This window comes from Molothrus aeneus, chromosome 3, assembly GCF_037042795.1.
Source record: "Molothrus aeneus isolate 106 chromosome 3, BPBGC_Maene_1.0, whole genome shotgun sequence".
Taxonomy (NCBI): domain Eukaryota; kingdom Metazoa; phylum Chordata; class Aves; order Passeriformes; family Icteridae; genus Molothrus; species Molothrus aeneus.
In genome coordinates this window covers 51838961-51856442 of record NC_089648.1, presented here as the reverse complement: position 1 = coordinate 51856442, position 17482 = coordinate 51838961, and the positions used below count along the sequence as shown (strand labels likewise).

Genomic DNA, 17482 nt, shown 5'->3' with positions numbered 1-17482 from the left:
GTCAGTGCAGAGCCTCATCACATGGTTCTCCTGCTGGAGCATCAGTAATCTGGTAGCCATCATTAAAAACAGCAGTTGTCTATTATCAGCCTTTTTCTGGGGAGGCCAGTTCTGCCCAATAGTCCTGTTGGGAAGGAAGAAGGCTGGGTAAAAAACAGGGTACCACACTGCAGAACTGAGCTCTGAACTGAAATATTAACACAAGTCTAGCAGTTTAATGAGCTCTTTAAAACACTTATTTTGTCCCATGTTGCATTATGTAGTTGGGTCAGGAGTACATAAAGGTGCCCTGGGTGCAGAATTAGGTGGATAGCTTTTGTGGCTATATGGACTGCTATCAGCAGTTGAATGACCACAGGTCATTCTAATTCTCTCACTGCCGGTGGCAGATAGGGAAGGATTTAAATGTAGAGTAAATGGATAGTGATACTTCTTTCAAATGTTCTCCCAGTCTCCAATGGTTTGGTTCCCAGGGATTTCCTGAGCCCAGTGGGATTTCTTTGTATGTGGTAACCGTCAGCAGATTTCCTTCCTGAGAGCTTTCCAGTTTTCCCCTGTAAATTGGTAGAATCCTGTGGTGAAAAGTTTCAAAAGTAGAATGGAAAAAAGTCTTTTCCTTCCATAAAAATAGATGTGAATACAAGATGAAGTAATTAATTATTTAATTACAGAGATGTTGCTTCCATTTAAAGAGAAATAGCTGAAAGCAACAGTCTTTTTTATCTCATTTATGCAAAGTGTTAGATAGTGATTTGACAAATAATGGCTCGCTCATGAACATGTGTACAGTACATAACAATATTCATAGCCCTTCTGTCTGCTTTGAATTGCTTCTTCCTTGGCTTTACATGCTATCTGTGTAACGAACTTCTTTGTTTCTTATGTTCTTTCTCTAGTAATATATAAAACCAGTCTGCTACATCTGCAGCCCAGGCAAATGACAATATATCTCCCAGAAGTGCGGAAGATTTCAATGGACTACATTAACATGCCTGTCTTTAATCCAAATGTTTTCAGCGAAGACGAAGATGATTTACCAGGTAAGGAGGAGCTGGTGGGCTGCCATGTTTTGGGTTAAGTTAGATGGAGGTCAGGTCGGTTGTGTCATGGTCCCCTCTGGTAAACACACAAATCAAAATCCTTTAGTCTGATGGGGTTCTGTAGAACTGAGTTAGAATAAGGCTAAATATGTATTATGGGCATTGTTTTCTATGATGTGTGGAAAATATAATCCATAAAGAGCTCCTTAGTTTCAAGTTCATTGGGAAATTAGTTGTCTGCTAATTCATCTTAGTTCACTAGGGAATTCTCCACAGACTGAAGCCTTGCATTCTGCATCTTGATAGGACAGAATTGTAATCTGTTGGAAATCCAGACAGGCTGTTCTTGATACCTGATGGCATCAAAGCTGATAGGAGCTTGCGTTGGAGAGCAGGTTCCCATAAAACTCAGCCACCCTTTGAGAAGTGATAAATGCGCATTTGTGCTTTTATCACTACTAAGAGTCTGAAGTAGTAAAGTAGTCGACAAACAAAGCAGGATCAGGAAGAATTTTTCACTTCACTGAGGTGAAGATTTAAGCAGTGCAGGGAAGGTTTGGGTGCAGGTGATGTGATGTGGGAGGGGAAAGGACTGGAAGTACTCAAGACCTCCTCCAATCAAAACAAAGTCGTCATGCCAATAAAATTAACAAACAGAAAATAAGATAAATTAATACATTTTCAGAATTTTCATATGACTGAGGGATTCCTGTTGCCCGGTCACAGGTTTTTTGGAACTATGGAAGTTGCTGTCATGCCAGTACCCTTTAAAAAGGAAGGAGTGTGAGCACTGCAAAGCAATTAAGAACAGTGCTAAAATCTACTGAAATAAATGGAAATGTTCTCATTATTTCAGACCAGGGTTTCAACTGCTGACAGTGGCAAAGCTTTTGTCTGACCCAAGCATCAGAATAGTCCTCTGGACTTCTAAAGAAATACTTGTATGTTTCAAATTAAGCCCATTTTTTTCACAATCTGGGGGACTTGTCCTGCTTAATTTCTGTCTACGTGATACTCACCTGTAGTGTCTGAAGAAAATAGTAGAGACATGGGTGACCGTATATATATTATTAATAGGAAGCACCCAACATTCGCTATTATGAAACACAGTCCAAACTGTCAGAAAGTAATATAAAAACTAAATAGAAAAGAAAGAAGTTAATACAAAGTTTTCACATCTCTTCCTGAAAATTGGGTTGAATCGGCACTAACAGATGAAATGGTGCTTATAATTGCAGGTACATAAACAGAGAGAAAATTATTAGAGACTCTTGTAACAGCTCTTTGAGAAGGCTATATAAGAATTATACTACCCTGTCCTTCTAACAGCCTTCCTCTTGTTCATTTTTTCTAGTTTCTTCTGAAAATGTATTTTTGAGTTAGTAAATGGTGGCCACTTAAATCTTCAAAAATGTTTTTGGGGATATCCTTTCTAAAGCCTGCACAAAAAGGAAGAAAGTACCATCTACTAAAGGAAAAAGTATTGCAGGGTAAATAATGATTACCTGATAGATTTAAAAAAACATGGTAGAAAGCTGCTCTTGGGCAGTGTAATGTTCATAGTGAGATACACTTGGGACAGGTGTTTTTTAATGTGGTCACTAAAGATTTGGCAAGACAAATGCACAGTGAATTGATTTCACTTACAAAGTATGCAAACTAATCAATTAAAAACCATTGGAGAAATGAAGAAAACGTTGGATTTAAACACTCAGGAGTAATAAGCAACACCCACAACAAATGGTATTTTGTTGGATAAGGTAAAATGACAGCAACATTTGGGGCTGCTCAAGCCAAGCTAAAAATTAAACCTCAGGCTCTGGCAGCTAAATTGCTAAGCCTGCAGGCATCAGGGTGAAAGTATGGCCTGCCAGCCAAGCACAGAACCACAGAACTGCCTTGGGGTCACTTAAGTTTGGCTCTTGGTCTTCCTCTAAAGGAATGAAGTGAACTACCATAAGTATTTGCCAGTCCAGCCACAGTGCTGTCTGTACACCCCTCCCACGTTCATGACTGATGCTGGTAAAAGCCTGATGTTACCGAAAATGTAATCATAGGGCATAGGTAGATTACCTGAATTTTAATTAGAAATTAATTAGGAACTGGGCAGTGTTTGGAGGGGTCCTGACTAATGGATCTCTTACATGATCTGGTCTTGCAAATCAGAGGTCTCCACAGAATTTGGCACACTTAAATATGGATATAGAACTGGATAAAAATTGGATATGACACTAGATCCTTGGTCTCTTTTCCTTCCACAAACTTACTGATACAACTCACTCACCATTTTCTGTGGGGTTTTTTACAGGAAGTTTAATAAAAATAAAGAACTTGCAATATTCTTGGAAGTTCTAATATAGTATTTACTGTTTTCCCTCTTTATTCTGTTTTGTTCCTTTTTGACTACTGCATCTCTACTTGGATCCAGTGTCTTCATTTTCCTGCTCTAGCTTTTCAGTGGTAGTTCCTATTGGAATCATCACTTTTTGCAAAAGGAACTGCAAACAATTGAGCACTCTTCACTCTTCTGCTCAAAATCATGCGAATTTCTTCTTGCCACATTTTCCCTTTTTCAATGCCACCACATGTGTGAAATTTTTCCTCATATGCATATGCTTCTTTATACATTTCTGATTGCAACCTGTCCAAACATTAATGCTGCAGTTGCCCTGACTACAGTATCCACTTCCTGAATCTTCTTGGCTTCCCATCTATTTCCTCACATTTTCTCCTTACAAATCTGACAACTTATTCTAAGTTTTGTCTGCATTTCATTCTATCATATTCCCCTCTCTCTGTTTCAGCTTCCTTGCTTTTGCATGGCTGGTAGGTTTGTCACCCACTATACTCAGCTTTTGCCCACGATTGTCTGTGTTCTCCAGTTCTCCCCAGCTCAGTGAGTCTAGGAACCTTATATTAGATATTATACAGTGTCTTCAGTGCAGGTCTTCAACTTTCTTAGCCTCCACTTCTTTTGTTTATTTGCTTGTTTGCTTTGTTGCAGTTGTTTGTTGATTTGTTGTATTTACTATTGAAAGTCCCTCCCTGAAAACTAGTGAGTCCTGATTTAGCAAAACTTTTACTGATTTGAGCAGAAGCAGTTAAAACCTGATGATGACTGAATGCTAAGTGATATCACGATAGCCCATGGGATCCTGGTGTAGGCTGAAAGCATGCTCCCAACTTGACCTCTGAAGTGTCACTCCCAAGAAGTGGCTTTAAAGCTGGTCACCAGCTGGTACAAGTAGCTCTTGTGCGATGGGAGTCACGGGAGACAGGCTGGAGACGTGTTTCCACTGAGGTCTGATCCACCGGTTTGGGAACAGGTAGCAGCAGAGTCCCTACAGGTAGCAAACAGTTTGACAGGCCCCTCTGTGACTGGGGCAGGCCCCGGCCCAGGCCTGGCCACGGCAGGGGAGGTTTGCTGGGCGGGAGCGGAGGCCGGGCGGCGGTGACGCTCTCTGTTGTCCCTTGCAGTGCCCGGCGCCCCCGGCGCGCCCGCCAGCAGCCCGCCCTGCACCGTCAACATCCCCATCGCGCCCATCCACAGCTCGGCGCAGGCCATGTCGCCCACGCAGAGCATCGGCCTGGTGCAGTCGCTGCTCGCCAACCAGAACGTGCAGCTGGACGTGCTGGCAAACCCGCCGGCCGAGGCGGGCGGCGAGGGGCCGGGGCCCTTCCCGGGGGCTCCGGGCCGCTTTCCCGGCCCCGGGGCGGGGGCGCTGGCCGTGGGCGAGCTGGGCCGCCCGGCCCCGCCGCCGCTCGCCCCGCCGCCCCCGGCGCCCCCCGCCATCGCCCTGGCCGACCTGCGGGACCACGGCGACCGCGAGCATGAGCCGCCGCCCAAGGCCAAGGCCCCGCGGCCCGGGCCGCCGCTGGTGGAAGGGGACGCCGTCATCTTCGGGGCCGCTCAGGAGCTGCAGCTGAACAAGATGAACCCGCCGCCGCCCTACCCCGGCACCATCCCCGCCGTGCCCCCCACCCCCCTGCCGCCCCCGCCCGGGCCCCCGCAGCCGCCCCTCGATCTCTGCCTCAAGAAGGGCGAGTTCTCCCTCTACCCGGCGGGGCACTACCAGACGCCCCTGGGCTACGAGCGGATAACGACGTTCGACAGCAGCGGGAACGTGGAAGAGGTGTGCCGGCCTCGCACCAGGATGCTCTGTGCCCAGAGCACCTACACCCTGCCGGGCCCCGGCAGCTCCGCCACTTTGCGCATCACGGCTGCCGAGAAGAAGATGCAGCAGCCCTGTGCCAGCGCCACCTTGAACCGGCTCACGGTGCCCCGCTACTCCATCCCGGCCGGGGACCCGCCGCCCTACCCTGACATTGCCAGCCAGCTGTCCCAGGGCAGAAGCATGGCGCAGAGGCTGGACAGCAGTATCATTCATGCTACTCTGCGGAGGAATAGCAGAGAGGCAGCCCTGAAAATGGCTCAGCTGATGGAGGGTCAGAGAGCCACCTTGCAACTTCCTCCTAAGGCCAAGAGCAACATTGTGTCCGCACAGTACCAGCAGAGAGTCCCTACGGCCTTGTACACCTGCAGCCAATGCAGCAGTGGCAGCGCTGGCAGCAGCAGCAGTGCGAGCGCTGGTGGCGCAGGCAACATCACTAGTGCCAATGCTGGTAGCAGCACTTCCAGCATTGGTGCCATGAGACCAGATCTGAGCACAGGGAGTGGCTCCCAACACAGCTCTGTCATTGCTCACTCTGTCAGTACTTCGCCTCTGGCCTCCCAGTCCTCCTACAGCTTGCTGAGCCCGCCTGACAATTCCCGTGACCGAGCGGATTATATCAACTCCGCTTTCACGGAGGATGAGGCCCTTTCTCAGCACTGCCCAGTGGAGAAATCAGTACGGCACGTACCTGCGTCCTTGACAGAGGCTACCCTAAGTGTAAAACGGCCGCCACCGTACCAGTGGGATCCTATGGTGAGCGAAGACATATGGGTTCCTCAGGAAAGGACATCTCAGAGCTCAGTGCCCAACCCTCTAAAACCTCCTCCGCTCATCATTGGTCAAGCTCAACATCTGGATATGTCTCGAGTGCCATTTGTTTCCCCCAAGTCTCCAACCAGTCCCACTGCCACTTTTCAGACGAGTTATGGGGTTGGAGTACCTTACCCAGGAAGCTACAGCGCCCCACCCCTTCAGGGAATGCAGGCCCCCTGCTCCCCCAAAGAAGCTCTGGCCCCAACACAGTTTGCACAGCAGGAGCCCACAGTTGTGCTTCAGCCAGGTTACTCATCCAACCTCCCCTACTGCCCTTTGCCACCCATGTACCCGGGAAGCAGCACTTGCTCTAGTTTACAGCTGCCACCGATCGCCTTGCACCCCTGGAGCTCCTACAGCGCCTGCCCACCCGTACAGAACCCCCAGGGCACGCTGCCCCCCAAGCCGCTCCTCGTGGTGGAGAAGCCAGTGATGTCTCCCCCGCCAGCAGAGCTGCAGGGCCACGTGGGCACAGAGGTAATGGTGGAGACAGCAGACACTTTCCAGGAGGTGCTCTCCTTGACAGAAAGCCCTGTTCCCCAAAGGACAGACAAATTTGGCAAGAAGAGCCGGAAACGCCTGGACAGTCGAGCCGAGGAAGGAAATGTGCAGGCTATCACTGAGGGCAAGGTCAAAAAGGAGGCAAGGACACTGACTGACTTCAATTCACTGATAGCCAGCCCTCGGCTGGGGAGGGAGAAAAAGAAGGTCAAGAGCCAAAAAGATCAGCTGAAGTCCAAGAAACTAAACAAGACAAATGAGTTTCAGGACAGTTCAGAGAGTGAGCCGGAGCTTTTTATCAGCGGAGATGAACTGATGAACCAGAGCCAGGGCAGTAAAAAGGGTTGGAAAACTAAAAGGAGTTTGAGGACAGCCAATGAGCTGGATGAATTCAAGTGCCGGAAGGCCAGTGAGAAGGAGGATGGGCGCCTGGGAAGCCAAGGCTTTGTGTATGTGATGGCCAACAAGCAGCCACTGTGGAACGAGGCAACGCAAGTCTACCAGCTGGACTTCGGAGGGCGGGTGACCCAGGAGTCGGCAAAAAACTTCCAGATTGAGCTGGAAGGACGACAGGTAGGAAGGGTTGGCACGTGCTTGCTGGAATGGGGGCCAGGATGTGGGAAAGCTATGCCAGGAGTAAGCTGTCACTCATGCTGCAGAGTGCCTCTTGCTTGTGTCAGCTGTTCCATGAAAAAAAGCTTTGCCATATAGTTGATAAAAAACAACTGTCAAAGGTCTAAGTTCAGTATGTAGGGTGAAGTTCAGCTGTAAAGTAAATACACAAAATACGTTTGGTCTTATTGCAGTCAGACATGGGAACAAGGGCCTCCTTTAGTCTGGCTGGCTCTCACTGCTAAAGGTTTTGTAACAAACACAGTAGTTCTCTGCACTGGTAGCTGCACTTGCCATCAGTGGTGGTTGTGGATGGCAGCTAATTGAGTGAACACTGCTCCCTTCTTGCCCTGCTCACATTGCCAGGCAGCACGTAGCTAAGGCAGTTAGCTTCCCTTCATGCCAAAATTTCCACTTGTGAACAGCTACTGGGCCCTTGGGGTTGACTCTTCGTGCTAGAGGAGACACTGACCCACCCCAAAGCAAAGTGCTCCTGGGCTACTTTTGAACTGCCTGTGGATAGAAGGATCAGTGGCTATTTCAAAAAATCAAAACATTTAATTTTGGCCTGGGAGTGGTATGTTACTACTACTACACCAAACCCAGGCATGTAAATGGTGCTAATTAGCAGGATGCTGGACTGAGATTCAGGAGACTCATATTTATTTCCTTGTCCAGCTGTAAGTCACTTCTGGTTCACTAAAGATTCCTCTGATTTAAGTTGGGAGTTAGGTGTCTTAAGTATCCAACATGCATGACCAGTGGAAGTCTTTTGGTTTTGCTTCTATGAAACAACAGCTCAAAGGCAGCGATCAGAGCCTTTCTTCTTCAGTTAAATGGCTGTGGATATGTGCCCATGGGCAGCTGTGCAAAGCCACCCAACCAAGGGGTTTTTTCTTGCCAGGGGTAACAAATCCAGCCTTGATTTGCAGTCAGTCCCCAGTCTAGCTCAAGGATCTTTGCTGTACAGCAAATAAAATCTGTATTTCCGATGAAGTGAATGAAAAAACAGTAATAATAGGCCAAACTTCAGGTATTCCCTGTGGAAGAGCAATGAACAACCTGACTGGTTTTGCTTTTTTTGCATTTCAAACAGCTCTTACTGCCCCTTTGCTAATACGTTCTTGCTGTTATTACGTGCTAGTGAAGATATTTATGCAGAGGAAAACAGAACTGCAAAGAATGAACACCTTATCAGCTATGAAGTGCTAGAGTAGGGAAATTGGTTATTCCCCTTCCCTGAAAGCTCCTTTCTTTGAAAACAAAATCTGGTTTTCTGTTGGGTTGATGGTAGGATATTTCCAAGGGAGAGACTCGTACTTTCCTGCAGGAAGCATGATGCTGGTGTACCCATATCTGCTGAAGTAATTGGTGACAAGCTACTTAAACCAATGCTCTATGCAGTCTAGCATATTTTATCAGTTTACTCTGTGGAGTGAAATATTGCAGTCAAATACTCTATACAGACGAAAAGTAGAGTGCTCTCACTGTTCTTTGGCATCATACCCCATCATGTCTGTAGCTCCAATCATATTACCTGAGAAAGGGGGGGTGTTCCTACAAAGCAGAAAAAATTTGCTCTTATTCTCTTCTCTGTTTCCTTTTTGTTCATTTTTTTTGACCTTGTTCTCTTTTCCCTTCCTTTTCCTCTTCCCCTGCTTCCCAGGTGATGCAGTTTGGAAGAATTGATGGCAATGCTTACATTTTGGACTTTCAGTATCCATTTTCTGCAGTGCAAGCCTTTGCTGTTGCTCTGGCTAATGTGACTCAACGCCTCAAATGAAAAAGCAGAGACTGGAGAGAGAAAAATGTTAACCTTCTCATAAAGTCCAAATGGAAAATGTCAGGGCAGCCTGCTTTAGGTGTGCAGAGATGCCTGGGAGTTAAGAAGGCAGTAAAACGGAAAAGTCTCTTGGTGCCCGCCAGAAGGGCATTAACTCTAATCAGTCACGGGGTGGAGGGTGGGGGGCTGTTTTCTGTTTGTTTGTTTGTTTGTTAGCTCGTTTGTTTTCTGGTTTCTTTTTCTTTTCAAGCGTTGTGCTGGGTCTCAGAAAGAGCGAAGGGTTGAGAAGCGTTCAGTGTTACGTGGAGAAGTGTGGCTTTTGGCTTGTTGTGGTGGTTCTGCTGTGTGTGCTACAGTAGCTGATGTAAGCTCATGGGGGGATTAAAACAGACTGCTCTTCTTAGACCGCCTTATCTCATGCTATTCTTTTTAAAACAGGGAACGTGACTTTTTTCTGGTCCAGTTTGTACTTCTACTACTAAAACATCAGTAATAGCAGGAAAAAGTAAAAAAAGAAAAGAAGCTATAATACTTGAAGATATGTGTCTCTTCTCTGATACCTGCTATTAACTGAGCACCACAGTTTCCAAGGAGGCTTATGTAGGTAAACATTTAATTTATAAACAGTCATGTATTACTCAGAAGAGAAAAAATTGTTTCCAGTGGGTGTTTGTCATGATTTAGGAATGGTTTTCTCCGATTTAGTGTCTCCACCAAAACACTCCAAACCATGCAGCACTTGCTCACTGCCCCCTCCCCTTTTCCCTTCCCTGAGCTGGATGGAGAGGAGAATTGGAGGCACAAAAGGTAAAGATCACAGGTAGAGAGAAGAACAATTTACTGCAAACAGCAGTGAAATAAGAAAACAAACAGTAACAGCAGCAATGTTAATAACAGAGTGCATGAGAGGTGAAGGATTCACTCATGTGTGCTCACCAAGGGGAGCCTCTGCCAATACCTGACTGTGCTGCCACACTATGGGACCCTTCCCAGGGCCCCAGAAAATGATTGGAGGTGGTATAGAATAATGTCTATAGATTCTAGCCATGCCCTCTCCTGGCTACTGCAAAAATTAACTCTGTCCTGGCTAGAACCAGGATTTAAAAACCTACTGCATCAAAGAAGTTGATGTATGTTTGTTTTGTATGCTGTTAAGGGGGATAAACATCTTGCAGTAGGTGACAGAAGACAGAGAAGCAGTTACAAGCACTGCTTCTTTTGTTACTGGCATAAGCATCTTTCAGTAGGTGAAAAAAAACTGGAGAGGAAATAATAATGAGTGTGGCTTTTTTGTTCACATCGTTCAGCAGTATTCTGTGATTTGGCCTGTAGCTGGGAGAGGTACAGTGTGATCAGATGTACCTCCGAGGCCGTGCCTGTGCTTGCTCCTCATTTCAGTGTGTTTACACCATGTAAACAAAGCTTTTCCAGCAAATGAAAAGACCCAGTGCATTCAGTCCTCTTAGCAATCAGTATCAATCAAGTTCTACAGCAGTGCTTGAATTAGAAAGGAGACAGAAGTGTGTAGCAAGTCATTACAAGAAGAAATTTCATCAGGGAAGCAAATTCATTGCAGGAAACAACATCATGGCTGGCTGGAGAACAAATGAGTTTGAAAGAGAAAGGAAAAATTGGACAGAATCATGTCTTTTGGCACCCACCTTGTTACTTGCTCCAGCTAAGAGCAGGAAAACCGTGTCTACATGGAGTGTGATGGAGGAAAGCTTAATACCAGTAGTATGACTGTGCAGTTCTCTCTGGTGCACATGTGGACGTGTTGAGCATTTCAGAAGGTTGCTTCCACAGAAGTGTCCATGTGTTGTGCACATGTTTACTTGTTTTTTCTCTTTCCTTGTCAGCATTTTGCTACAGAGTATGTTTTGATATGGAAATAGTTTTGCCAGTAATGTACAAACCCCCAAACTATTCATATAATTATTTGGATATTAGATTACAAAACATCACAGCAGATTTTTGTAAAAATGGATCTTTTGAAGTTAAAAGATCACGGGGAAAGATATGCTGGTTGAGGTGTCAACAGCTGCTTTGTCTTTCATCCACGGTTTAGCTTCTTTACTTGAAAAAGCCCATATAACTTAAGATGAATAAGTGTGATTTTCTCTCTTTGTTTTTCTTGAGTCCTAGTAGTAGGGCTGATGGGTGTTGCGTTTGATTTATTCTAGAGGAACATTTCACATAAGACCCTGCTGTAGTAGAAATTGCCAATATGCAGTGAGCTGCTCTGCTGAGGTTTCCAGAGCTGTACAGCACGGAGGAGCAATGCCAGTAGAGGAGTTTCAGAGAGTTGCCAGGGGAGGTGATGAGTTAGATTGGATAATGCCCCACAGGGTAGGTCCAGGAAAAACCACCTGTGAGATGGTGTCATTGGAAGGGAGGAAGGAGAAGTAGGAAGGAAGGAGTGGGGCAGTAGATACCATGCCTGTATTATCCCAAAGCTTAGCAGCTTCTGCTTGTGTGTGGGAGTGGTCAGGCTCAACATTATCCTTGGCATCTATCAGACTGGCGTTTTCTTTAATTAATTAATTTTGTTTTCTTTAATTGTCTGGGCCCACTTGTGTTCTTTTTCATGTGCTTGATTTGCTCAACAGTTTGAGTGCCTGTATGTTTAATGTGTGTGGAGCAGAGGAACCAAAATAGATTTGGTCTGGTCCCTTGAAAATCAATGGAAATGTTTCACTTGTTGGTTTTTATAGAGGAAACACTAATAAGCCCTTTGTCTATATTGAGTTACATGCTGTAAAAACAGTAGGTTGAATTCTTAGTCCACTAATTCCAGTGCACAAGGAGGGAAATTGGCTGATGAGAGGCCTCACCTGCCCTAAGGTCTGTGCTAACCAGCTGTTCCCTAATTAGTGTTTGACAGGCACACAGTGAACACTGTAAGACAAGAAACATACCAGGGCTGGCTTGTTTGCTTGCTGAGGGAAGGGCCACTTAGTCATATGTCAGAAATAGTCAGCTGGAAGAGCATTATCAGCCAAAATTATCAGGACATGGACACAATGTGAATGTTCTTTTCTGAAGAAAATCTAATCTAAATAAGGAGTTCTGCTTGCAATTTCTTAACCTTCCAGAGAATGGTATTCCTCTTCACTTTGTTTATTGCCAAATTTTTCCAGTTATCAGTAGTTTTGTTCTAATGGAGAACCAAGAATTGAAACCAGTAAAACAAGTAACAGAGTTAGTAGTTTGGTTTCATTGGTCCAGGTCATGATTGCATCCTTCTGATGGCACTTACAAAGAGCCATGGCATAGAAAGAGCTCTGGTTTCTGCCTCAGCAAAGAACAAGGAATAATTGCCAAAAAATTGGGAAAATAAATGCTATTTCCAACATCCTTTCCATTTACTTGTCAGAAAATTCTATAAGATAAGATAGTCTTTTATCTTTTTGAAAATAATTTAGCCAAGTCTCTTTAATTAAGGATTTTAATATTTAGAGAATCCCCAATTAGAGGGAGAAAATACTCTCAAATATATAGAATGTTAATGAAAGGAATGGTAAATACATAGAAATCTGAGTGTGCAACTGGATCCTAAATTATAAAAATAACAAATGAAAGTCATTTTATTTTCAATTGAGATACAATATAGGAAACAAGTAAGAATATCCCCACTTAATCACTTATAATAGGAAGCAGTGAAGACTGCTATTGCATTCAGCGGAAAGATAGATGTTACATTTTCTATTTTGTTAGTTTTTCTGTAGGTAACTTAAGTACTTCTAGGAAGAATGTAGCAAAGTGTTCAGAAATATCTAGTTATGTTATACATGCAGTAATTTCCACTGAAAGGATGTAAAGGATGTTTTTTCCAAAGCTTATTTTTTTCAGTTGTGCAATAATTTTAACAGTCTAGGGAGCTTCTTTTGGGTTTTTTTGGGTTGGTTTTTTGTTTTGTTTTAGTTTGGGTTTGATTTTTCTGTATGGAGTTTTGAGTAGTTTTTTGAAGATAATTTAATGCAGATTTCCTGTTAATGTCCAAAAAACAAATTTTTTTTTGCATAAGGTAATGAGTGATTTAGGGATTATTTTTTTACTATGTATCAGTGAGTTATACACACTTATTTATGTTTAAAGAGCATCTTTGTAAGCAGTTGTTTGCTAGCAGTTATATTTTGCTGCAAGAAATTAAAAATGCTTATAGGAAGACCTGGTTTTGCTGGATAATATGCAAAAACTTCATAATGCAGGCAAAAATATTTTTTGGCAGCTAAACACAATGAGTTTGCTACGGAGAGCTATGCAGACTACAGAGTCTAGATGAGTTCTTTGGGACCTGCAGAAATCTGTCCTCTGTTTTCCTTCTTTATTTGTAACTATACTCTGGTGGGGAGTGGCTTAAAAAATAGAAGGCATGGTGGTTTGCTTTTTGTTGAGGTACAAGATAAGGTGAGTTATGTGATAAGAGAGGGTGTGACGGCACGGGCTGTTTGTAAGGAGGTCACTGTAGTTCAGTTGGGGTTGGTGATGGCACAATTCAATGCCAGGTGGAGGTACAGGCAAACTAGCCTGGAATCAGCTGAGACACAAGGAATAGTGCAGCAGTTTCCTCTGAAGCATTTTCCTCTGTTCAGCCTAAAAGTGCTCCTCCTGCAGTTGGGCTCAGCTGCTTCCAGTACTGCCACAGTGCTTCTGGCAAGGTGCTGCGCAGAGCTCATGGAGCTGTGCCCTGACGTTGCCTGCAGCAGCTTTGCCTCTTCAAGATGCTCCATAGGAGATCTGTTGGAGCAGGTGTTGCTCCACTCATCCTTCTAGGTCTGCTCCAAGAGCAGCATGAAGCTGCCATGGAGTTTGGCTGCAGCAGCTTTGGGCAGAGAGAGCCCTGATGCCAGCCAGCAGCTTTGTGTCCATCTGAAGTCAGAATCTGCTCTGCTGGAGTTGCAAAGGGATGAAACCAAGAACCTGATAATTTTGAAAAAATAATGGTGATATCCTTGAAATATTATTATCTCAAACAGAATCCAAAAATTTATATTTAAAGTCTGGCATAAATGGAGTGGCAACAGTAAGAATACACGTTTCTGCATTCCTACTGTTTAAACAGTAAGAATACACGTTTCTGCAACATCCTGAGAAACTACGAGAAGGTGCGCGGTAAGAGAGGGGGAAAAACAAGGAATTATCACATTAGCAATTTTGCACTCAGTTCCAGAGACTGCAGTATCATGTGCCACGGGCTGCCTGAATATCAGTAAATCTGCACACAGGTTAAGCTCAGTTACAAAAGTTTCCTGTGATGCGGCCACAGGTAAAACAGTGTTTTTATGAAGATGCATGAAGGTCTACGGGTGTCAGACAAGGATACCTAACTTTCCTGAAGCCTTCAGCCTAAACTTTCCATAGATCCAGGCTTTCCTTGAAGTGTCTTTTTAGTGTCCTCTCAGAAATTACAAACATTGGAGATTTTGGAGCTTGCCTGACTGTTGCCTCAGACAATTTCTGTGCATTTGCTTTTTGCACCCTGATGTGTGTGATCCTATGTTACCTTGCTGCTCTCTTACCTCTCAGAAACATTTTACGTCCTCATATAAAAAGAGCAGAAAGTGCAAAAACTGATTTGATGAAATGAAAGGGGAGAGAAGACACAGTAAATTTTCATTAACTTTTAAGAATGTGTTTCCCAGAGCAAGAGTTAGGAATTGCATGTCTGCAGGGCCCAAATTACTCCAGACCAGTAAATCAGACTTAGAGATTGGTAAGAGATGAGACCCTTCTGTGGCATGCTGATAGAGAGCCAACTTTCAGCCTCACCACATGGTTACACCAAGATGCATAAGAGACCAGAATCCAACCCAAAAGGTACTTCCCCATTACTGTGTGATTAAAGTTGACTTGTATGACCCATGTATATCCACTCAAGGAAATTATAGAGCATTCCCCAATAGCCGTGTTGACAGCTCAGTATAACCCTCCTTGTAGAATGCTAGAAGTAAAATCCTGGCCACAGAGTAGTCATTCAGATTTTTGACTTTTATTCCCATTTGTAGGATTCCATCACAGGACAGGAGGGCAAGCTGTTTATGTTATTTAGAGATTGGCATAATAGTTTTCCCAGTGTAAGAGAGCAAGTCACCTATACTGCTTACAAAAATGGGAAAATTCCAGTAGACAAATTGGTTTTTGTGTTCATATCTCTTCCCCTTCAAGGCACAAACCTTCATTAGTAAATACCAATTTAGAGTCTTGCTGCCCTCAGGAGTAGTCTGCAGGGAGGCACCACAGGTCCTCTTTACAGGATTGGAATCTACATGCACCATTCTCAAAGGAATAAAATTAATTGCTACTTGTGAACAATGGTCTATGTGAATTATTTGTCTTTGTATTTATTTAATATTCTTCTTAAGAAGTCCCACAGAGATGTTTTTAAGATTAAAAGACTGCTTTCCCTGTTGCCTGATATTACTGAAGATATATCAGGAGTTTCTTTGGGCAGTTTGATTGTTGCTGCATCTAGAAAATTTTTAGGGCAAAAGCAATTAATGAAACAAAAGAATGAAATAAGATTCAGTGAAGCAATTCTTGCTAAGAAAACTAAAAGCTTCACCCTTTAACTTTGGATTTTGCAAATGAATTGGTAATGAGAAATTTGTGTTTCAAGGCAAATTGATTGTTTGGGAGCACTGTGCAAGTGCACTGGTTTGCTGTCACAGAGCTGACAGAGCAGGATCAAGAAAACATGCTGTTGTGAGACAAAATTAAATAAATTAAAACACCAAATACTTACCTATCCAGAGTGTTCAATGAAAATTTCAATGATGTGATGTCAAAGCCTGCCAGTCTGTTCTTAATCCTCTGGTTTACAGTTTTAAAATACGGACTGATCAGCAATTCTAAATCCTGACAAAGGTTGTCTATTTTTTTGGAATTTTATCTGACTGGCCAAGTAGATGGCTTAAGATACAGATAAAGATTAAAGTAATAATGAAAGAGAAACATTTTGGAACAGTGTGTAGACACCTGAGTTTCAAGTATTTCACAGGAATAATGCTCGGCCAGTAATTCTTACCTATGTTGTTTGAAACTATTTGTTCAGAACTTTTCTAACTTGCCCTTTGTTTCTTTAGTTTGCTTGATACTTGATTTGCCTTTGGTTGTTTTTCATTTCTGTTTCACTATTTCAGCATTTGCTGCTTCTTTTCCTGTTTGTGTGTTGTGTGTTTGGGGAAGGGTATGTCTGTTCAAGACCTCGTTGTTTATTGTAGATACAATATATGGTGTTGTGGAATAGCATGGGGATGCATTCGATTGAAAAGGCACTGTAGTGTTTCCTGAAAAAGAAGGGGAGTTGCATTTGTTTATAAATGCATTATTTTGGTACTATAACTTTGAAAGTGATTTGGGATTTTTTTTCCTTTTTTTTTTTTTTGTTTGGTTTGGTTTGGTTTTTTAGTTTTTCTTTTCAATTTAATGAGCATAGAGTCATGCAGGTGCATGCATTCTTAAGTGAGCAAGCCCAGCATGTTTTTCTTAAGGCTTTTGAAAATTTGGTACACCATTTGTGAACTTTATTTACCTAGACTATTTTTTAATTATTTTTTTAATCTCCTTTTTTTTTTTTTTCTCCTGAATATACTTGGTTTCCATTGTACTTAAAAACTACCCTGATCTGCCTCTCCTTTTATGTATCTTGTGTAATAGATTTTGCAGGAGGTGCCTAGAAAGTATTGTTGGTTTCCCTCTAAAAGTGTGGTTTGTCCAGATTCTTTACTGTCTACATGATTGAGAGATGGACTGATTGCCCTATTTTTCCTTGATGATTTGGAGTTGTAAGAGTTGTCCAGCTGTTGCTTAATAAAATTTTGCAGACTAGAAAGTTGCTGATTTGTTTCTGTTGCATTCTGCATCTTGTCAATACCTAAATACTTTTAATGGAGATGATAAATCTGTGCTGGAACAACCTGAATAATAACTAGCCAGGTGCCATTGCACTTTCTCTTTTCAGGAACCGTACCCACAAGTTCCACTGGACGTGGTGCATGTACCAGCCCTATCATACCTTATGTCATTCACATGACAGGCTGGATGGCAAAGATTTTCTGGTGGTAATGTTCCTATCTGCCTCAATATCAGGTGGTTCTTGTGATATTTCTACCCTGCTTGCTTTCCTTTTTAAGGAGATTACTTTTGGGATTTGTGTACTTCTGATTTTGTCATTGACAAACTGAAAACCTTAACATCACCACTAAGGATTTGCTCTGTCCTCTCATCTTTAACAACAAATGCTATGATGGCCAGTGTTTATTCTCTCATTTCTTTAAAAAAAAAGAAAAAGAACCTTTTGGGAACAAAGAAAACAAAAAAAAAAAAAAAAAGGTGGCAAAGTAGCTTACCTTGCCTCATGAACATCCCAGCTATGGCACAAATGAGGAAATCCTGGCATGGATCCTCATAATAGACCTAGGTTACCATTGGAGTTTTGCAAGGGTCTGTGCTGGATCCTCACCTCCACACCATATTCGTGGGTGGCCTAGAAAAAGTTTGAACATTGAGCTACAAATTTTATTGGTGATATGAATTATTCAAAAAAGTAAAGGCAA

At 43.3% G+C, this 17482-nt stretch overlaps 1 protein-coding gene across 2 annotated transcripts in view; it reads left to right on the top strand.

Annotated features, from left to right (window-relative positions):
- TULP4 (TUB like protein 4) overlaps positions 1-16758 on the top strand; it is a 149227-nt gene extending 132469 nt beyond the window's left edge. For both annotated transcript variants that reach the window (XM_066546915.1, XM_066546914.1), the window contains exons 13-15: positions 897-1040; positions 4518-7102; positions 8808-16758. In XM_066546915.1, the coding sequence (XP_066403012.1) occupies positions 897-1040; positions 4518-7102; positions 8808-8924 (2846 nt within the window). In that variant the 3' untranslated portion in view covers positions 8925-16758. The remainder of the gene's footprint in view (positions 1-896; positions 1041-4517; positions 7103-8807) is intronic.
- Positions 16759-17482: the final 724 nt, after the last annotated feature.